We start from the raw sequence: 23,683 nt of genomic DNA, 5'->3' as shown, positions 1-23,683 counted from the left end.
CAAAAGAAAGAGACAGCCACAGGTAACCCTAGAGAACTTCTAAACTTGCCTCTTTATACTATACTTTTTTTGTTTTTTTGATGAGATTCTGGAAGATAGGTTTCATAACCCACTGGAAAGGCAGTGTCCAGTGTGAGCAGCTCCAGTATCTTTAGATAATCTCTAGGTGATGTGGAGAGAGCCAGAGAGAAGTGAAGAGAAGGGACCAGATAATTTAACTGCTTGGGGGAAAGTGTTTGCTTGTATCTTTACAGAAGGACAAGGAATCTGATGGGTGCCAACATTTTTTATCCACCTTGTCCATCAGAGAGATGAAAAAAGAGAAAACCCTTGAAACAAAGGAGAAGACCCAAGAAACATCAGTGGTTCCATCTCTGACTAGTTCTTCCAGTGAAAGAGCATGACTGTTAGGCTACATGTATGGCAATTGACCAACAAACATTACCATGATCTCAAAGATACTTGCTAATGAGTGATGCAGGACTTCAAAACCTGCAGAAATCATTGGATTCCCTGACACATGAAGTGATGGACAATAGATTGGCTTTAAACTACCTCTTGGCTGATGGAGGATATGTGTGGTTGTGCATTAATGGTTATTTTCTATACCTTCCTTCTGGGACTCATGGAAGGTTTTTATGGTATCTTGTTTATTCATATTGCTTATTATATTAGTACTTGCCTGTGTAATTCCTCCTATGCTAAAATTTGTTTATGGCTTTAACCACGGATGTATATTTGCTTCAATTAAAACAAAAGAAACCAGGATATGTAGAAGGTCACAGATAATAGGGAACTCTGGGTGAGGTATATTCATTTAGTCTAGTAAAAGGAACCCTGCTGACATGGTAGTTTGACTCCCCATCTGCTTTAGGGGGAGTCTTGATCTTCCTGAGAAGTCAGGGGGCTTGATAACCTGTGCTATAATTAAAGTAGACTTATACTAAAGTGGCAAGGAGATGTCTGCACACAATAGCAAGTTGTTTTTTGTGATACTGCAAGCACAATAAATAGTTATCACATGTGCAGTGTTCTATAGTTATGAAAATGTATTAAGAGTATATAAGGCAGAAAACATTTGGAATCAATAAATTGAAAAGAGACACATGTTTTACATTTTACAATATGATAGTTTTTTTAAAGATAAAATCTGCTGGTTTCCATTTTCTACATTTTTCTGCTCTCCCTGCAACCAATGCTAACAAAACACTTATGAGGAAAACACTTTTGCCACCAAAGATACTAACAGTGTCAAATGGTTAACCATTGAACATTGCTGCTTTTATCAATAACATTAAAAATGGATAATAATATCAACAGAAATGGTATGTGTTCCTATTTTCTAAGTTAATGAACTATGGTCTTTATGTAATGTTTGCATCTTGAATGACTTATAATCCATGATTAGATTAATGATCTCTGAGAACAAGGGTTGTTTTACTTCTTGGTGAATATCTTCAGCAGTGGGAACATTACTTTGTACATAGACAGTGAATAAATGTTTTCCCCATTTATTTATTCATTACTATATTTTATGGTTGACTGCAAAGCATAAAAGATAAGCCATATCCCTTCAATTTACACAATAGATTTTATCAATCAAGAAAATCACAGTCATTATGGTTAGGGCAGAATATCAGTATTTTGAAGAATTTTCATTCTGTGCATGCCATTACTGATACAAAAGATATGTGGGTTAAAGTTGAGCTTCGTTTCCCTTTTTTGTTAGTGAATTTCAACAAATATCTTTCAAGATCATGGATACAATCATTTGGGGATGTGTGCAAATGTTACATTCAACTCTTGGACTATTGCTGATAAGTTTTAGGGATACTTTCAATTCTTCAACACTTCAAATCATTTCCACAATATCACAAGGGTTTTATATTTGAATGCAGATTGATTCTTAATGGATAACCACATGCAAGTACATTTCTTCCCTTTCACTTTATCATCCCAGAGTAGTTCCCTTGTTTCCTTCTGTTACCATTTAAATAATGAGCTGAGAAATCTAATGATGTTATGTTAGAAAGATGATATGCAACTTTGTTTTGTTGGGAGTTCTCAGATCATTCACATTAAAAACCTTTTTGAACCATCTTGGACTATTAGGTATCTTTGTGTTGTTGAAAACAACTCATCAGAAGATTTGGAAATGGGGTTCACAGATTCAAGGACCAATATCCTATCCACTGCATCACCCAAGCTAAACAATTATACTCATTTCAAAGAAGACAAAATTGAGATTTTATACTATTCAATGACTTGGCCAACGCCACCCAGTTACAAGATAGTAGAAACAGGACTAGAAGACTCTTCCAGGTCCCATTATATCTCATTTTGCTAAAAACAAGCAAAGAATCACAAAATATCCATGAGAAAATTATTTCTTTTCCCATGGTCAGAACAGAATTTAATTGTTTGTTTTGTTCAGGAGTTGGCAGCACACATACCAGAAGCTCCAAGGGAGCACCACCTCCCAAGGGTCTCAGGGCTGCCACGGCTGCATAAAGTCCCTGGACACTGACATTAAGCCATTCCATGAAAGGGCTTAGTTCTGAGGATCCAGCTGGTGAGTTAAGTACTCTGAGTCATTCACTCATTCATCTAGTTTATTTTTTGTTTCCTGAGGCTGAACTGAATGTAGGATAGGAATGGAAATCCCTAATTCTTCTGTCATCCATGCCATAGCAATGACCAGAAGTGACAAGGTACTTATTCCACTAGATACCTTTGACCTCTTTCACAGTGTCTAGTGAATGTTTCCAATATGATCATAGGTTTGCTAGACTTGGAACTTCATGTCAAAATAAATATAAAAATCTTGCCTCTTCCTCTATTTTGTAGTTTTGGCCAATTTTCTCTTCATTAAGCTAGTCAGATTCTAGGATATCCAAATTCAAGGCCACAATGCTTATGTAGATAAAAATGGAATAGTGGAAACACTGCTGGACATGAAGGCAGGAAGACTTGTAAAAAATTTCCTTTATATCAAGGTACTGGCTCATTTTTGTCAGGGGTAAGTCTATTGAATTCTTTTTCCTTCTCTATGAAGAGTGCATAGTTACACTGGTAGTACACTTTTAGTACATATTTCATAGGTTTGTCGAAGGATTCAAATGGGATCATGTATGAAAATTGGGCTCAAACATTTGTTTGCTACTTATTTGTAGCTTTTCAAACATCATTGTTTGGTAATCAAAGGAGCCATTATAAGACTAGAGGACTCTGTAGACCAATAAGTATATAATTTAACACTATTTTACTGTATACTGTAGGTAAGGCACTGCATTAAAAGTCTTATGGGAATATTTAATTTTTAAAAATTAGGGGAGATAGAGTTTCTTACCTGAATAATAACAGCTTACATTTATATGATATTAAAAAGTTCTTCAATATTCTCATTGTAATCTCCCAACTATTTGAGATAAATACCATTATTGTGAGATTCTTCCTCCTTTTACACGTAAATAACCTGAAGCCAACTGACTTGTGATTTGTCTAGACATAAACAATTGATAAGGTTTTCAAATGGAATTTAAATCCAAGTCTTCTTGACTCAAAAATCAAAGCTTTCTCTATTACATCATATTGCATTACTAGTTTTTTGCTAGTGGAGGAGCACTTCTATCCCTTTGTATTTTTTGTATGTATTTGTGTTTCTCAGAGCATCTGCTCATCCACTGTCAAATACAAACCCAATAATTTGATCTTGGTAACTTAAATCTACAGCATTATATTCTTGACAAATGATTTCCTTCCAATCACTATGTGACCCACATACAAAAAGAAATATTATGCCAAGATTTCCAAAGAGCAGGCAGAGGTGTGGAAGGATCACCTACTCTCCATGGAATCACAGAAAAAAAAATTAAGTAAATAACCAAGTAAAATTAAAAGCCAAGTCTTCAACTTCCTAATCAAAAACCTTTCCAAGAGAGTGCTATTGACCAACACCTACTTATTTCTGGGTGGATAACAAATCACTTTGTCAGCTTTGACAACCAAGAACGATTCTCTCTAAAGATGGGAACTATACACAAAACCTTGAGTATATCAGGGAAGAGGATTATCAGACTATATGTATAAATTTATGTATGTACGTATCTATAACTCTATCTATCTATATTTGATGCAATAGTGTAAATTACAAAAATGACACACTGCCACATAGGAAACAAACATTACTTAACACTGATTCTGAGTTAGTTTGTTTTCCATTTTATATAGTTTCTACTATATGAGTAGAAAATACTTCTTTGTAGATAGTTGCAAAAACTCCTCTAACAGTCCCATGAGATAAACTTTTATTCAATTACTTTGTCCTCACCTATCAGTTTCTCATTAACCACATTAGGAAAAAAAAGTTCTTTCAATCTAGTATTATGAAGAATAATGGACATTTTAAAAAATTAATATAGATTAAAAGTGGGATGGGATTATCAATTCAGAAATGGAAAGAACTTCAGAAATCATTCATTCTAATAACCAACTTTTCTCCTTTGAATCTCCTATTTAAGATACATGTCATTCTGATATTTTCCCCCTTTTTGCAGATGAGCAATGTGAGTAATCATTGACTTAACTGATTTGTCCAGACATAGATAATTAAAAGAGTCTGAAGTTCTATTTAAATCTTTATTCTTGAATCAAAGATCAAAGGTCTCTCTATACAGTACATTGCCAAACTAAGTTCTTTGTAGTATATGAAAATCACCATGCTCTTTTCTCTATGTGTACTTCTGTTTTTCAGAACCTATACTCATCCATTGTCACACATGAGCTCAATAACCTGATTTTGGGACTTTCAAGTCTATAGCATTTTAGTCTTGAAAAACACTTTCCTCCCAATGACAGTTTGACCCTCCATATCGGAAGAAATATTATTCCAGTTTTTTTGTATGAGGAATCAAAGATGCAGAAGGACCAGTTACCTTCCATGGAATCACAGAAGAAATAAATGAAAATCTAAGCAACATCAGAATTCAAATATGTAGTTAGGTACATAGGAAGATAGATAAATAGACATACATACAAATAGAAAGAGACACATAGGGAGAAGCAGGCAGACAAAACAAAATGGAAAATCAGAGAGGGAGACAGACAAATATGCAGACATACAGAGATAGAGACAGAGAAATAGAGATAAGGACAGCATTGGGAGCAAAGAGACAGAATAAAAGATCCAGAATAATAGAAAATATTCTGGGCCTGATAATTGAAGATTTTCATCAGTAATAGAGTGAAAATACTATAAATGGTTTCTCCCATGTTTTCCTAAATTCTTCCTGGATTTTTTATATTAGTATATTTTCTCAGTTTAAAAATATTATAATAGCCTGTTGTAATTTGTCCTATTTCATTCAAATAAAGGAAAAACCAGGCCAGAACCACATCCCAATCCTATCTGTCACATCTCAATGGTACCTTGGCAACCAGATTTGGTTTTATGTATTAGAGAATTTCATTCATCTTGACTATCTGCTGTAATTCCTTGGAATCTCCAATATACTACTAGATAGATAGATAAATATGGGTATCTATTTAGATTTCCATATCTATCTATCTATGACTTTTGGTGGGCTTTGATAGAGGTGATATGGGTTGAAGAGGATGACTTCTGAGGAACTTTGCTGACTTGAGATTTTCTGTTTAACAACACACAAATGTATGTATGCATATATGTGTATATAAATATACACACACCTATTAACATGTATAGTTATATATTTAAAGATACAACTTTAACATATAGCATGTGGCAGCTTATTTATAAGTTCTAGGAGTATTTGAAATAATTCATGATGGTAAAGGTGAAACTAATTATAATAAGACTAAAGGAGTGGTAGATCCTTCCAAGTTGTGAAACACTACAGTGATGCCTGGGAATGTAAAATGTCATTGTCTGAAACCTAAAGGGGAATTTACTTTAGTCCAGACATTGAAAATTATCACTGATGAAGAAGTGAGTCAGTAAACATTTATAAAAGGCCTATGTCCAGAGCCATACTAATTACTGAGAATACAAAGAAAAGTAAGATACAGTCCCTGCTATCAAGGACTCCCATAATCTCTATCCAGTGGTCCTCAAACTTTTTAAATGAGGGGCTAGTTCCCTGTCCCTCAGACTGTGGGAGGCGGGACTATAGTAAAAACAAAAGCTCACACTCTGTCTGTGCCCCTTAGCCCATTTGCCATAACCCTGTGGGCTGCATACATGTCGTCAGCTGACCATATCTGGCCCAGGGGCCGTAGTTTCAGAACCCATGGATGCAAATAACATGCATATGTCAGCTTACAAACAAACTATATCCAGGATAAATTAGAGGTAATCAAAAGAAGGAAGGCACTTATATTGAGATCCATGGATTAAGAAAGGATTCTCTAGGTGAAATTTCATCTCAAATTGAAGGATGCAGAAACCAAAATTAGAGATTACTCTGAGACCTCCCGCAAAAAATATATGGTGAAGGAAATGACAAAATATCATTGTTTGTGGCTGCCTTTTAAACTGAAATAGGGACAGGTTGTGTAGGGGAAACAAAATTCATATATTGTTAAACGGCCCATCATTGGTCTTTTGGAAAGATGATTTCTACCACTATACCCCTGGTGTCCATTGAGAACTGTTCCCACTCAAGGACTGGTGACTTTAGTCAAATGCATAAACCTTAAAGCTACAATGAATGCAGGACTAAACAGGATTCCAGTAAACTCTTTACCAGCATTCCTTGATCCTCTCCTCCCTGCTCTCAGTTGTTGACTTTCCTCTTATTTGGTTCTGTTCCTCTTCTTTTTTTATTTCTCTTTTCTCTCTTCTTCAAGGAAGTGAAGCATATTCATATGAAGAGATCTAGCTCTTCAACCCTGACGAACAGCAATCCCTCTGCTAATGTTGACTTTTGCCACAGACTAAGATACTTCTGTTTCCTGAAGTGGGAAAAGCCATTTTGGGACAGTTAAATTTGTGATAGATTTTAAAAAGCAAGATGCAGAGCAACAGTTTATGATAAAATGAATGAGTGAATTTTGGGGATCTGCAATAACTGCTATAACAAGTACCCAGATGTTACTGGTCATTTAAATCCCTGTTTCTAGTCCTCACATAAGGCAGGTTTCTAAACATTTTGATGTCAAGGAGTGGATTTTTCTAAAAGTTATTCTTTTGTTGCAGGTTGGATGACATCATTCTTAAATGGAATCTATGGAGAATAGATCTGAAGTGAATGAGTTTATCCTTAAAGGAATAACAGATGACCCAGAGCTTCAGGTTCCTCTCTTCATAATGTTCACCTTCATCTACCTCACCACTCTGGTGGGGAACCTGGGGATGGTAGCTCTGATCTCCTGGGATTCCCACCTCCACACCCCCATGTATTTTTTTCTTAGTAACCTCTCTCTGGTAGATTTTGTCTATTCTTCAACTATTACTCCTAAGGTAATGTCTGGGCTCCTCACAGGAAACAAAATTATTTCCTATAATGAATGTGCAGCACAATTGTTCTTCTTTGGGGCCTTTGTTACTGTTGAAAGTTTCCTCCTAGCCTCCATGGCCTATGATCGCCATGCAGCTGTGTGTAAGCCCCTACATTATACCACTACCATGACTTCAACTGTATGTGCATCTCTGGTCTCTGGTGCTCACATCTGTGGCTTTTTGATATCCTCCATAGTCACAGGAAACATATTTAGCTTTTCCTTTTGTAGGTCAAATATAGTGCATCACTTTTTCTGTGATGTCCCCCCTCTCCTAGTTCTGTCTTGCTCTGATACTCACATCACTGAGGTAACAATCTTTATTTTGGGCTCATTCACTATGTTTTTCCCATTTCTTGTCATCTTTACCTCTTACTTACTAATCTTCATCACCATCTTGAAGATTAGTTCTGCAGAAGGCCGCCAGAAAACTTTCTCCACCTGTACTTCCCATCTCACAGCAGTAAGCATATTTTATGGGACAGTCATTTTCATGTATTTCCAGCCCAGTTCAAACCATTCAATGGACTCAGACAAAATAGTGTCAATATTCTACACCATGGTCATCCCTATGTTGAACCCTCTAGTCTACAGTCTCAGGAATAAAGATGTTAAAAATGCTTTCAGAAAAGCTGTGAGAGGATAGCATCTTCCTTTAGATCATCTTTCTTCTTAGAGAGAAAATCCAATCAGTATCTTCCATACTTTGGGATCCAGACATGAAACATAATAAAATATTTTATGTGCTGAGAAGTAGAATCTAAACTTTTACTTTTTTCTTTTTCTTTTTTTAATTTTATCTCTCTATAGATTGTCTATTTTCATATATCTGACTATATACATATGTATGTGTGTCTATGTATGTGTGAATATAACATATATGTTATACCATATGTTTATACAGTGTTTATGTGTGTGTGTATATATATATATACATGTGGAAAGAGAAGAAACTTCTTTCATGTAAAAAATCCAAAATGTAATTATATCAATAATCAGAGGGATCAAAACCAACTAGGAGGAAAACTAGTGCGGGCAGTGGTGCAAGCGGAAGTTGCTGCCTTGTGGAGATCCAGAAAAATGGGAATGGTGGCAGGCAGGCTCCCATCCCATGGCATTCCTGGTGTTAAGAGTGGGTTCCTTTCTGCTGTTGGCCTCTGCTCACCTGGGGCTCTTGCATTATATCAATCTCTGTCCAGAGGATTTCCTTTGGGCACATACTGTCCTTGCTCAGGTGGGTGACTGTTTCATTATATCCTGGGTCCCAACTTTTGTCCCTTATCCTCTACAAGACGGATTTACCAAATGAGAATTCTGGAAACTGAGCATAAACACAAAGGGACAGCGCCCCTCTTGACAGTGCCCCTCTTCTATTTTCAGGAAGGCTGCCAAGGAAGATAAGAGTATCCTGATGATTGGATCATTCCTCCCCTTTTCCAGAGGGAGAGGTTCTTGGAAAATGGCAGCATTCTTGACCTTGTTGAGCTCAGAGCCAGACTACAGGGTGATTGTGGGGTTATCAATGTAGTCATTCCCTTCTGAGAAGAGAGGCCCTTTTACAAAAAAAAAAAAATTAATTAAAAAAAAAAATAAAAGATAGGCAGGTCACTCTCCATGGTAGCCAATTTGCTAGAATCTACCAGGATCAAGGACTTTATTAGAGTGTAAGAATTGATTCTAAAAGTCTGCAATATCTGTCTCAAGATCCAGAGGCTTTGGTGACTCCTGAGAGGAGAGGAAGAAATAGATACTGGCCAAGTTGCTATCCATGTGAAAAAGGTTAAATCAATTACCTAACTGAGGACCTAAAGAAGCCTAATAGGATTACTGCATCTCAATTAAAGCCATGAGTGATTAGCATAGTTTATAGGCTGTCCACATTGGAATCTATAGTTCCTAGGTGCTAAGTTCATTTTTCTCCAGGCAGGCTACACCAAAGCACTTCTGAGCAGTCTGCTGAGGTCCTAGATGTAAAAAGGAGATGGTCCACCTTTAGTGCCCAGAAGCAGAGGCAATAATGCTGGGCTCACTCTCCCCAAAAATGGAATCACTAAAGTTATAAGAGGACATGGGTGTCTCCACCACCAAGGGAGATGTTGGTTTGAAATGGGAGAAGGGAGAAGGCTGATCCTTCTTGATTTCTATCATTGTAATTATCCTCTCATCCACACTGAAACTTGGTGGGTGTTAGGGGCTAGATTGGACAGTTCTGTGACATCTGAAAGGATGGGTTTACTATTGCTTGTCAAATCTGAGAAATATATGTTGGAACCACTGTAGATTAAAGTAGAAAAGCCATGTGGGGAGAGGAGCCATGGATGTGCTCTAAGGAGTACGGGCAGATGTACTTGGATGTAGATTATGTTGAGCAGCTATGGAGAGCAGAACTAGGCTTTAATCTGTGTGAATGGCTGGAGCCAAACAAAGGAAATTAGATACAGGCTAATAAGAAGAGAAAAGAAGTATAACTAATCTCAGAGCAAGGGAAATGCTTGTAAGTAGAAGGGGTCCCCTGGAGAAAGAGAGTTAAAAATGCTAGGCAAAGGCAAGGTTGATATTCTTGAAATCCACTAGACTAGACCATGACACAATCATTCTTCGCCCTTGAATAGCAGTTCTCATGGAAGGTTCAGAGATCAACAATGCAGGAATTTGTGGGTCTTATGGGAACAGTCTCCAAGCTGATTGTCTCAAATGTTAAGGGTCATTGGAGTCTTATGTGCTATTGCAATACCTTCTTGATAAATGAGCCTTTGTCAAAAACAAAGACACTATTCCCAAGTGGGGTCCAGTAAATTAGTAGATATATCTTCAAATCATTACATAGGTCCATAGCTTGGTCAGTGAGACAGGGACATTGTTGGATCCTGCCATGCAGAGGTCCCTGGGAAACTCTGATCTGGGGTGTAGCCGTCTGGTAGGATAGGAATGTGTCCCCAAGCAGCCATGTTCTGAGGCAGATGGGCAAGGGCAGTGAGGGAAGTACAAGGGAGAAGCACAGTCTCATGTTTGTGGAGGAGGAAGGAATTGGCAACCAAAGAAAAACTAGAGGTCATTATTGATCACAAAATGTATAATTTTGATTATATTAAGTTTAAAAGTTTTGTACAAACAAAACTAATGCAGACAAGATTAGAAGGGAAGCAATAAACTGGGAAAACACTTTTACATTCAAAGATTCTGATAAAGGCCTCATTTCTAAAATATAGAGAATTAAATCAAATTTATAATAGATCCAGCCATTCTCCAATTGATAAATGGTTAAGAAAATGAAGAGGCAATTTTCAGGTGAAAAAATTGAAACTATTTGTAGTCATATAAAAATGACTAAATTGAGATTTTATGCTGTTCAATGACTTGGCCAATGTCACCCAGTTAGGAGATGGAAAAAGCAGGACTAGAAGCCTCTCTCAGGTCCCATTATATCTCACTTTGCTAAAAACAAGCAAAGAATCACAAAATAACCATGAGAAAATTGTTTCTCTTCCCATGGTCAGAACAGAATTTAATTGTTTGTTTTGTTCAGGAGTTGGCAGCACACATACCAGAAGCTCCAAGGGAGCACCACCTCCCAAGGGTCTCAGGGCTGCCACGGCTGCATAAAGTCCCTGGACACTGACATTAAGCCATTCCATGAAAGGGCTTAGTTCTGAGGATCCAGCTGGTGAGTTAAGTACTCTGAGTCATTCACTCATTCATCTAGTTTATTTTTTTGTTTCCTGAGGCTGAACTAAATGTGGGATAGGAATGGAAATCACTAATTCTTCTGCTATCCATGCCATAGCAATGACCAGAAGTGACAAGGTATTATACCACTAGATACCTTTGACCTGTTCCACAGTGTCTAGTGAAGAGTTTTTTTCCAATATGATCATAGATTTGCTAGACTTGGAACTTCAAGGTCAAAATAAATATAAAAATCTTGCCTCTCCCTCCTTTTTGGAGTTTTGGCCAATTTTCTCTTCATTAAGCTAGTCAGATTCTAGGATATCCAAATTCAATGCTACAATACTTATGTAGATGGAATAGTGGAAACACTTCTGGAAATGAAGGCAGGAAGACCTGTAAAAAATTTCTTTTATATCAAGGTCCTGGCTCATTTTTTTTCAGGGGTAAGTCTATTGAATTCTTTTTCCTTATCCATGAAGAGTGCATAGTTACACTTGTAGTACACTTTTAGTACTTATTTCATAGGTTTGTCTAAGGACTCAAATAGGATCATGTGTGAAAATTGGGCTCAAACATTTATTTGCTATTTATTTGTAGCTTTTCAAACATCATTGTTTAGTAATCAAAGGAGCCATTTTAAGAATATGTGACTCTGTAGACCAATAAGTATATAATTTAATACTATTTACTGTATACTGTAGGTAAGGCACTGCATTAAAAGTCTTAGGGGAATATTTAATTTAAAAAATTAGGGGAGATAGAGTTTCTTACCTGAATAATAACAGCTCACATTTATATATTAAAAAGATCTTCAATATTTTCATTGTAATCTCCCACCTGTTTGAGATAAATACCATTATTGTGAGATTCTTCCTCCTTTTACAAGTAAATAACCTGAAGCTAGCTGACTTAAGTGACTTGTCTACATATAAACAATTGATAAGGTTTTCCAATGGAATTTAAATCCAAGTCTTCTTGACTCAAAAATCAAAGCTTTCTCTACTACATCATATTGCATTACTAGTTTTTGGTAGTGGAGGAGCACTACTATGTATTTTTTATATGTATTTCTGTTTCTCAGAGCATCTGCTCATCCATTGTCAAATACAAACCCAATAATTTGATCTTGGAAACTTAAATCTATCACATTATATTCTTGACAAATGATTTCCTTCCAATCACTATGTGACGCATATACGAAAAGAAATATTACGCCAATATTTCCAATGAGCAGGCAGAGGTGTGGAAGGATCAACTAATCTCCATGGAATCACAGAAAAAAAAATAAGTAAATATCCAAGTAAAATTAAAAGCCAAGTCTTCAACTTCCTAATCAAAAACCTTTCCAAGAGAGAGCTATTGACCAACACCTAGTTATTTCTGGGTGGAAAACAAATCACTTTGTCAGCTTTGACAACCAAGAATAACTTGAGTATATCAGTGAAGAGGATTATCACAGACTATATGTATATATTTATGTATGTATGTACGTATCTATAACTCTATCTATCTATATTTGATGCAATAGTGTAAATTACAAAAATGACACACCGCCACATAGGAAACAAACATTATTCAACTCTGATTCTGAGTTAGTTTGTTTTCCATTTTATACAGTTTCTACTATAGGAGTAGAAAATACTTCTTTGTAGATACTTGCAAAAACTCCTCTAACAGTCCCATGAGATAAACTTTTATTCATTTACTTTGTCCTCACCTATCAGTTTCTCATTAACCACATTAGGAAAAAAAGTTCTTTCAATCTAGTATTATGAAGAATAATGGATATTTTAAAAAAATAATATAGATTAAAAGTGGGATGGGATTATCAATTCAGAAATGGAAAGAACTTCAGAAATCATTCATTCTAATAACCAACTTTTCTCCTTTGAATCTCCCAAGAACTATTTAAGATAAATGTCATTCTGATATTTTCCCCCTTTTTGCAGATGAGCAATGTGAGAAATCATTGACTTAACTGATTTATCCAGACATAGATAATTTAAAGGGTCTGAAGTTCTATTAATCTTTATTCTTGAATTAAAGATCAAAAATATCTCTTTATAGTACATTGCCAAACTAAGTACTTTTTATTATATGAACATCACCATGCTCTTTTCTCTATGTACTTCTGTTTTTCAGAGCCCATATTCATCCATTGTCACACATGAGCTCAATAACCTGATTTGGGGACTTTCAAGTCTATAGCATTTTATTCTTGAAAAACACTTTCCTCCCAATGACAGTTTGACCCTCTATATTCGAAGAAATATTATTCCAGTTTTTTGTATGAGGAATCAAAGATGCAGAAGGATCAATTACCTTCCATAGAATCACAGAAGAAATAAATGAAAATCTAAGCAACATCAGAATTCAAATATGTAGTTAGGTACATAGGAAGATAGATAAATAGACATACATACAAATAGAAAGACACACATAGGGAGAAGCAGGCAGACAAAACAAAATGGAAAATCAGAGAGGGAGACAGACAAACAAATATGCAGATATACAGAGATAGAGACAGAGAAACAGAGATAAGGACAGCATTGGGGGCAAAGAGACAGAAGAAAAGACCCAGAATAATAGAAAATATTCTGGGCCTGATAATTAAAGATTTTCATCAGTAATAGAGTGAAAATACTATAAATGGTTTCTCCCATGTTTTCCTACATTCTTCCTGGAAACAGGGAAACAAAATTAGAACTCATATATTGTTAAATGGCCCATCAGTGATCTTTTGGAAAGATGATTTCTACAACTATACCCCTCATGTCCATCTAGAACTATTCCTACTCAAGGACGGGTGACTTTAGTCAACTGCATAAACCTTAAAGCTACAATGAATCCAGGACTAAACAGGATTCCAATAAACTTTTGTCCAGAATTCTTTGATCCTCTCCCTCCCTGCTTTTAGTTGTTGATGTTGCTTTTATTTGGTTCTCTTGCTCTTCTCTTTTATTTCTATTTCCTCCCTTCTTCAAGGAAGTGAAGCATGTTCATATGAAGAGATCTAGCTCTTTAACCCTGACTTATAGCAATCCCTCTTCTAATGTTAATTTTTGCCACAGACTAAGATACTTCTCTTTCCTGAATTGGGAAAAGCCATTTTGGGGACAGTTAAATTTGTGGTAGATTTTAAAAAGCAAGATGCAGAGCAACTGTTTATGAGAAAATGAATGAGTGAATTTTGGGGATCTACAATAACTGCTATAACAAGTATCCAGATGTTATTGGTCATTTAAATCCTTGTTTCTATTCCTCACATAAGACAGGTTTCTAAACATTTTGATGTCATGAAGTGGATTTTTCTAAAAGTTATTTTTTGTTGCAGGTTGAATGACATCACTCTTAAATGGAACCTATGGAGAACAGATCTGAAGTGAATGAGTTCATCCTTAAAGGAATAACAGATGACCCAGAGCTTCAGGTTCCTCTCTTCATAATGTTCACCTTCATTTACCTCATCACTGTAGTGGGTAACCTGGGGATGGTAGCTCTGATCTCCTGGGATTCCCACCTCCACACCCCCATGTATTTTTTTCTCAGTAACCTCTCTCTGGTGGATTTTGGCTATTCTTCAACTATTACTCCTAAGGTAATGTCTGGGCTCCTCACGGGAAACAAAATTATTTCCTATAATGAATGTGCAGCACAATTGTTCTTCTTTGCAGCCTTTGTTGTTATAGAAAGTTTCCTCCTAGCCTCCATGGCCTATGATCGCCATGCAGCTGTGTGTAAGCCCCTACATTATACCACCACCATGACATCAACTCTATGTGCATCTCTGGTCTCTGGTGCTTACATCTGTGGCTTTCTGACATGCTCCATAGTCACAGGAAAGATATTTAGCCTTTCCTTTTGTAAGTCAAATATAGTGCATCACTTTTTCTGTGATATCCCCCCTCTCCTAGTTCTGTCTTGCTCTGATATTTACAGTACTGAGTTACTAATCTTTATTTTTGCATCATTCAATGCTTTCTTCCCATTTTTTGTCATCTTTACTTCTTACTTGCTAATCTTCATCACCATCTTGAAGATTCGTTCTGCAGAAGGCCGCCAAAAAGCCTTCTCCACCTGTGCTTCACATCTCACTACAGTAAGCATATTATATGGGACAGTCATTTTCATGTATTTCCAGCCTAGTTCAAACCATTCAATGGACACAGACAAAATAGTGTCAATATTCTATACCATGGTCATCCCTATGTTGAACCCTCTAGTCTACAGTCTTAGGAATAAAGATGTTAAAAATGCTTTCAGAAAAGCTGTGAGAGGACAGAAACTTCCATTAGATCATCTTTCTTCTTAGGGAGAAAAGCTAATCAGTATCTTCCACACTTTGGGATCCAGACAGTAAACTGAATAATTTTTTTATGCACAGAGAAGTAGAATCCAAACTTTTTCTTTTTCTTTTTTCTTTGATCTCTTTATAGATCTGTTTTCATCTATCTGACTGAATATATGTGTGTATATGTGTAGATAGGTGTGCCTTTGTATGTGTGAATATAACATGTATACATAATACCATATACTTATGCAGTGTTTATATGTATGTGTGTATATCTATCTATCTAGATATAGATATAGATATAGATATAGATATAGATATAGATATAGATATAGATATATAGGGAAGGAGAAGAATTTCTTTCATGTAAAAAATCCAAAATGTATTTCTATCAATAATCAGAGGGATCAAAACCAACCAAGAGGAAAACTAATGTGGGTAGTGTTACAATCCAGAAAAATGTGAATGATGGCAGGCAGACTCCCATCCCATGGCATGCCTCATGTTAAGAATGGGTTCCTTTCTGCTGTTGGCCTCTGCTCACCTAGGGATCTTGCATTATACCAAGCTCTGTCCGGAAAACTCCCTTGGACACATACTCTCCTTGCTCAGGTGGATGGCTACTTCCTTATATATTGGGTCATAACTTTTGCCCCTTTTCCTCCACAAGAATATTCTATTAACCTGAGCTGATGGCAGTTCTCAGTATTTGGCATTTATTGATATTTAGTCTATTAGCTTGACCACTATTTGCTTAATTAAGTCTGAAGGCCTGATTTTCTATTTCCTAGAAATCAGGTGATTTTGGGGAAACAGAAACCTTCCATTCCAATCTCTCCAAATAGCAACAATGAATTCAATGCCTCCCCCTCCCCTTCTCAATGCTCTCTTACTTGTGATGTAATCTCTTGTATAAAAGCTGTGTGTCTTTACTACTTCTTTAGCCCTCCTACCAAGAGCTTTCCCTTTATTATCTCCTGATGAGACGGCTCATGTTTTGGAGGTTTTAATAAACAACATTCCTGCTTTCTACTGATTGATTTCTGTGTAGTCATTTTGGGTAAGCTTCTCCTACATCCCTCACATGTATAATCCATGATGAGATTAATGATCTCTAAGAGCAAGGGTTGTTCTACTTTTTGATATATATCTTCAGCACTGGGAACAGTACTTTGTATATAAATAGACACTGAATAAATGTTTTCCCTCATTCATTTGTTCATTTCTACATTTTATTGTTGACAACAAAGCATAAAAGGTAAACCACATAACTCCCTTCCATTAACACAATAGATTTTCATCAACCAAGAAAATCACAGTCATTATTGTCAGGGCAGAATATCAGTAGTTTGAAGTATTTTTATTCTGTATCCATCATTACTATGTTATGGAGGACATTTGGGTCAGAGTTGAGCTTCATTTCAGTTTCTCAATTCCCCTTCACCAATGCCCACATAGGAACCCCTGGGGTATCCTCTGCTTCCTGATCCTTCTCTCTCAATTCCACCTTTGGGGGAGTAAAAGAAGAAGCTGGAGGAGTACTGACACCATAGGCACCACCAACACAGTTTTGCCCTCCTCCTTTGTCCCAATTATAAACAGAAGTAGTTTAAGCAAGGGAGTAGGGATGGGATATATTTGGGTTGAGAAGAAAAACATACCCTGTGAATGAAGAACGTGATCCTAATGGGCCTCCAGATCAAATCTGGAGAAGACACAATCCTTTTAATCTGGAAGTTATCAAAGTTGTGAAAAAGGCTTGCATTCTTTATCGATCTACATCATCTTATCTTAGGATATTATTAGAGAATTTGATTTATGAAATCCTAACCCCTAATGACTAGAAATTCATAGCAAAAACACCATAACCAGACCAAAGGCTTAGTTCTCATCCAGTGCTTGTGGATAGAATCTTGTTAAAAGCCATTAAAAAAGTAATGCAATTAGCTAGGATAGGACATAACAAGATATACACCTTTTATACCAATATACAAATTAATGTATGCTGTGAAACCATCCCAGAGTGGTAAACATTATTGGCCACAGCTACAAATTTTACACACAAGTCTCCCTTAAAGATAGTCTGGATATTAAATAATTGGCCATGGCTTTTTGAAGAAAAGGTTTCTAAAATCTCTCTTAAAGGATTGACCATCTTTACATATGTGTCCAAACATAATATTTGTGCTGTATATTCTCCTATTTTATTTATAAAAAGAATAGTCAGTCTACTCAGCAGAATGAGATGTATGCAAATATATTAGCTCTTACTTATTTCCCAGGAGATGTAAATATAATATCTGAATTGACTTATTCAGTAGGTTACAAAGGTGTTACAAAAAATTGCCATAGCCCAAATAAATTTGTAACTTTTAACATATTTCAGCTTTTTAAGGAACTTAAGATGCAGGTGCAAAACCGCCCAAGTAAGTATTCCCTTTTGCATGTACCTTCTTATACTGTTCTTCCAGGACCAATTTTTTATGGAAACAAAGGTAAATCACCTCTTCACAATGTTAGCAAATACTTTCCTATTTCAGGCAGCCAAAGAATCTCATTCTGAAGATCATCAGGCAGCTTGAGCTTTGCATCTGCAGTTTGGAATAATAAAAGAGGAAGTTAGGAGCATAGTAAAAGCCTGTAAAGCCTACACTTCCTCCAGGGAAGAACCCTCATGATTTGAAGCCCAGTGAAATTTAGCAAATAGATGTGACCCAATTTAAATCTTTTGGTCATCTGTTTTTTATCCATGTTGCCATGGACACCTTTTCAGGATTGACTCTTGCAGTACCATCAGCAAAAGAGACAGCCTGGGTGGTCACTGAATTCCTTACACAGGCCTTTGCAGCTTTGGGCATTTCACAAGCAATAAAAACAGGTAATGGACCTGCATATACTTCCAAATATTTCTCACACTTTTTGTACAGTATCAGATTTCACACAGCATTGGCATATTCTTCAGTGCCCAAAGACAGGCAATAGATAGTAGAAAGGAGAAACAAAAATTAAAGAAAGTGGGAGCCATAGGTAATCCTAGAGAACTTCTAAACTTGCTTCTTTATACTATTAATTTTTTAGTTTTTTTGATGAGGTTCTGGAAGACAGGTTTCATAACCCACTGGAAAGGCAGTGATGTGGAGAGATCCAGAGAGAAGTGAATGGAAGGGACCAGATAATTTAACTGCTTGGGGGAAAATGTTTGCTTGTATTTCTATAGATGGAGAAGGAATCCAATAGGTGCCAACATTCCTTATCTGCCTTGTCCATCAGACAGATGGAAAAAGAGAAAACCCGTGAAACAAAGGAGAAGACCCAAGAAATATCAAGGGGTTCCATCTCTGACTACATCTGCCATTGAAAGAACATGACTGTTACACTATATGTAGGGCAATTGACCAACAAACATTACCATGACCACAAAAATAATTGCTAATGCAGGACTTCAAAACCTGCAGAAATCATTGGATTCCCTGATGCATGAAGTGATGAACAATAGATTGGCTGATGGAGGATGTGTGTGGTTGTGAATTAAACTCATGGAAGTTTTTTTATGATATCATATTTATTCATATTGATTGTTATATTACTACTTGCCTATGTGATTCCTCCTATGCTAAAACTTGTTTATGCTTTAACTACTGATATATACTTGCTTCAATTAAAACAAAAGAAAGCAGGATATGCAGAAGGTCACAGATAATGGTGAACTCTGGATGAGGTATAGTCCTTTCGTCTAGTAAAAGGAACCCTGCTGACATGGTGGTTTGACTCTCCATCTGCTTTAGGGGGAGTCTTGGCCTTCCTGAGAAGTCAGGGGGCTTGACAACCTGTGCTATAATTAAAGCAGACTTATACTAAAATGGCAAGGAGACATCTGCACATAATAGCAAGTTGTTTATGTGGTACTGCAAGCACAATATATAGTTATCATATGTGCAGTGTGCTATAGTTATATAAATGTATTAGAGTATATAAGGCAGTGAAAATTTGGAATCAACAAATTGAAAAGAGATAACATGTTTTACATTTTATAATATGATAGCTTTTTTTAAAGATGAAATCTGCTATTTTTCCAATTTCTACATTCTGCTGCTCTCCATTCAGACAATGCTAACAAAACACTTATGAGGAAAACACTTTTGACAACAAAGATACTGGCAGTGTCAAATGGTTAACCATTGAACATCGCTGCTTTTATCAATAACATGAAAAATGGATAATCATATCAATAGAAATAGTATGTGTTCCTATTTTTTAAGTTAATAGACCATAGTCTTTATGTAGCATTTGCAGCTAGAATGACTTATGTGTGGAATAGAGAGATAAGGTGAAGAACTTACAGGAATATATGAATTCTTTTTTTGTATTTTATTTTCATTATTTCTGTGTTTCTCCTATGACCTCTATAATATGTACAAGCCCATATTTACTTGAGCCTTGGCCAGCTATAAACATATTTACTTAACCTGAGCTGATGACATTTCTCAGTATTTGACATTTATCGATATTTAGTCTATTAGCTTGACTACTATTTGCTTGATTAAATCTGAAGGCCTGATTTTCTGTTTCCTAGAAATCAGGTGATTTTGGGGAAACAGAAACCTTCCATTCCAATCTCTCCAAATAGCAACAACCAATTAGATGCCTCCCCCTCCCCTTCTCAATGCTCTCTTACTTGTGATATAATCTCTTGTATAAAAGTTGAGTGTATTTCTTCTTTAGCCCTCTTACCAAAAGCTTTCTCTCTCTTATCTTGTGATGAGGCAGCTCATGCTCTGAAGGTTTTAATAAACAACATTCCTGCTTTCTACTGAATGATCTCTGCATAGTCATTTTGGGTAAGCTTCTCCTACATTCCCACATGTATAATCCATGATTAAATTAATGATCTCTAAGAGCAAGGGTTGTTCTACTTTTTATGTATATCTTCAGCACTGGGAACAGTACTTTGTACATAAATAGACACTGAATAAATGTTTTCCCTCATTCATTTATTTATTTCTACATTTTATGGTTGACAACAAAGCATAAAAGGTAAACCACATAACTCCCTTCCATTAACACAATAGATTTTCATCAATCAAGAAAATCACAGTCATTATTGTCAGGGCAGAATATCAGTATTTTGAAGAATTTTTATTCTGAGTTCATCATTACTATGTTACATGGGATATTTGGGTCAGAGTTGAGCTTCATTTCCCTTTTTTTGTTAGGAAATTTTAACAAATATCTTGCAAGAACTTACTTTATGAAAGGTTGGACTAGGAGCCAGAATTGTTCTTCAAGTTAGTGGTACAATGGTTTAATGCAAATTCCCTTTTAATGGTACACAAACTCTTTGGAGGTTTGTAATGATACTTATTGGAGTTAGGGCTAACCAAATTTTCTTGATGCTACAAACAAATAATCTATTATGTTTTATGTGTCTTTTCCCTTTTGTGAAAGCAAGAATGCGCATATTTGAACTATTTTAGCCTAGTTTCTGCAGCAATTTGAAACTTTCAATATCAAGAACACACTCATTTGCGGATGTGTGCAAATTTTACATCCAACTCATGGACTACTTCTGATAAGTTTGAGGGATTCTTTCAATTCTTCAGCACTTTAAATCATTTCCATAATATCACAAAGGTTCTACATTTGAATGCAGATTGATTCTCAATGGATGGCCACATGCAAATACATTTCTTCTCTTTCATTTTATCATCCCAGAGTGATTCCCTTGTTTCCTTCTGTTACCATCTAAATAATGAGCTGAGAAATCTGATGATGTTGTGTTAGAAAGATGATATGCAACTTTGTTTTGTTGAAAGCAAATCATTAGAAGATTTGGAAAAGGGGTTCACAGATTGTTCTCATTTAAAACCTACTTGAACCATCTTGGACTATTAGGTAACTGTGTTGTTGAAAACAACTCATCAGAAGATTTGGAAAGGGGGTTCACAGATCATTCTCACTAAAAATGTTCTGGAAACCGTCTTAGATTATTAGAAGTATACTGTAAAAACCTTTTTTATCTTGCCTTTCATTGTAATATTAAGGCTGGAATTTCCATTTTAAACTCATCCTCTCCAGATGATATTGTTTTTCAACTTGACAAATTCTCATATGAATTCAATAGAGTTTCAGCCAGTGTATGAGTACTAGGATGGTGATGATGATAATGATCATAATGGTAGTTAGTAGTTCTATAGCATTCTCATATATCAAATAAACAACTGAATGCTTTACAAGTACTATCACTTTAGATCTACACAATCAACATGGGAGCAGATACTATTATTATCCTTATTCTATAGTTAAGATAAAAGTGAGGCAAACATAGATTCAATGACTTGGAGCTAGTGTCTGTGTATGAATTTAATTCAGGACTGTGACTAATACAAGTTTTTATTTTATTGTTGTTGTTTTGAGGTAAAAAGGTAAAGTGACTTGCCCAGAGTCACACAACAAGTTAATGTGAAATGTCTGAGGTAATATTTGAACTCAGGTGTTTTGGATTCAAGGACCAATATCCTATCCACTGCACCACCCAAGCTGCACAATTATACCCATTTCAAAGAAGACTAAATTGAGATTTTATGCTGTTCAATGACTTGACCAATGTCACTCAGTTAGAAGATAGTAGAAGTGGGACTAGAAGCCTTTCCCAGGTCCCATGCTATCTCACTTTGCTAAAAACAAGCAAAGAAGTACAAAATATCCATAAGAAAATTGTTCTTTTCTCCTCGTCAGAACAGAATTTAATTGATTGTTTTGTTCAGGAGTTGGCAGCAGACATACCAGAACGTCCAAGGGAGCACCATCTCCCAAGAGCCTCACGGCTGCCAGGGCTGAATAAAGTCCCTGTTTCAGTCACTGACATTAAACTGTTCAGTGAAAGGGCTTAGTTCTGAGGTTCCAGCTGATGAGTTAAGTTCTCTGAGTCATTCACTCATTCATCTAGTTTATTTTTTGTTTCCTGACGCTGAACTAAATGTAGGATAGGAATGGAAATCACTAATTCTTCTGTCATCCATGCCATAGCAATGACCAGAAGTGACCAGATACTATACCACTAGATACCTTTGACCCCTTCCCCAGTGTCTAGTGAAGAGTTTTTTTCCCCAATATGATCATAGGTTTGTTAGACTTGGAACTTCAAGGTCAAAATAAATATAAAAATCTTGCCTCTCCCTCCTTTTTGGAATTTTGGCCAATTTTCTCTACTTTAAGCCACCAAGATTCTAGGATATCCAAATTCAAGGGTACAATGTTTATTTAGATACAAATGGAATAGTGGAAACACTGCTGGACATGGAGGCAGGAAGACCTGTACAAAAAAATTTTCTATCTCAAGGTCCTGCCTCATTTTTTTCCAAGGGTAAGTCTATTGAATTCTTTTTCCTTATCCATGAAGAGTGCATAGTTACACATGTAGTACACTTTTAGTACTTATTTCATAGGTTTGTCTAAATGCTCAAATGGGATCATGTATGAAAATTGGGCTCAAACATTTATTTGCTACTTATTTGTGTCTTTTCAGACTCTTCATCCTTTAGTAATAAAAGGAGCCATTTAAGGAATAGGTGACTCTGTAGACCAATGAGTACATAATTTAATATCATTTACTGTATACTGTGTGTAAGGCACTGCATAAAAATATTTAGGGGAGACAATTAAAAAATTAGAGGAGATAAGAGTTTTTTACCTGAATAATAATAGCTTACATTTATACGATATTAGAAATCTCTTCAATAATCTCATTTTAATCTCCCAACTATTTAGGATAAATACCATTACTCTGAGATTCTTCTTCCTTTTACAAGTAAATAATCTGAAAGCAGTTAGTTTAAGTGATTTGTCCAGGCATAAACAAGTATAAGGGTTTGAAATGGGATTTTAATCCACATCTTCTTGACTCAAAAATCAAAGCTCTCTCTACTACACCATATTGTCATGTTACTTTTTTATAATACAGGAACACTGCTATCCTTTTTTCTCTATTTGTGTTTCTCAGAGCCTCTGCTCATCCATGGTCACACACAAACCTAAGAATCTGATCTTGATAACTTATATCTATAGCATTTATTCTTGAAAAATAATTCCTTCCAATCAGTGTGACCCACATAAAAAAAAATATTATGTGCATATTTCCAATGAGCAGGCAGAGGTGTGGAAAGATCAAATAGCATTCATAGAATCATAGAAAAACTAAGTAAATATCTATATAAAATTAAAACCAAGTCTTCAACTTCCTAATCAAAA

The 23,683-nt window shown here is 35.9% G+C and overlaps 2 protein-coding genes across 2 annotated transcripts; both read left to right on the top strand.

Annotated features, from left to right (window-relative positions):
- Window positions 1-7,195: 7,195 nt before the first annotated feature.
- LOC141546609 (olfactory receptor 5B12-like) lies at window positions 7,196-8,122 on the top strand. Its single transcript, XM_074274559.1, has one exon. The coding sequence runs from the start codon at window positions 7,196-7,198 to the stop codon at window positions 8,120-8,122; it is 927 nt and encodes a 308-aa protein (XP_074130660.1).
- A 6,378-nt stretch (window positions 8,123-14,500) lies between these two features.
- On the top strand, window positions 14,501-15,457 carry LOC141546588 (olfactory receptor 5B2-like). The gene has a single exon (XM_074274523.1). The coding sequence runs from the start codon at window positions 14,501-14,503 to the stop codon at window positions 15,455-15,457; it is 957 nt and encodes a 318-aa protein (XP_074130624.1).
- The last annotated feature ends 8,226 nt before the right edge of the window (window positions 15,458-23,683 follow it).

The sequence above is a fragment of the Sminthopsis crassicaudata genome, chromosome 6 (assembly GCF_048593235.1).
Source record: "Sminthopsis crassicaudata isolate SCR6 chromosome 6, ASM4859323v1, whole genome shotgun sequence".
Lineage (NCBI taxonomy): Eukaryota > Metazoa > Chordata > Mammalia > Dasyuromorphia > Dasyuridae > Sminthopsis > Sminthopsis crassicaudata.
This window is presented reverse-complemented; position numbering and strand designations above follow the sequence as displayed.

Excerpts from the sequence above, each read along its gene's own strand:
- LOC141546588 (XM_074274523.1), top strand. The coding sequence starts at position 14,501 with ATGGAACCTATGGAGAACAGATCTGAAGTGAATGAGTTCATCCTTAAA.
- LOC141546609 (XM_074274559.1), top strand. The coding sequence starts at position 7,196 with ATGGAATCTATGGAGAATAGATCTGAAGTGAATGAGTTTATCCTTAAA.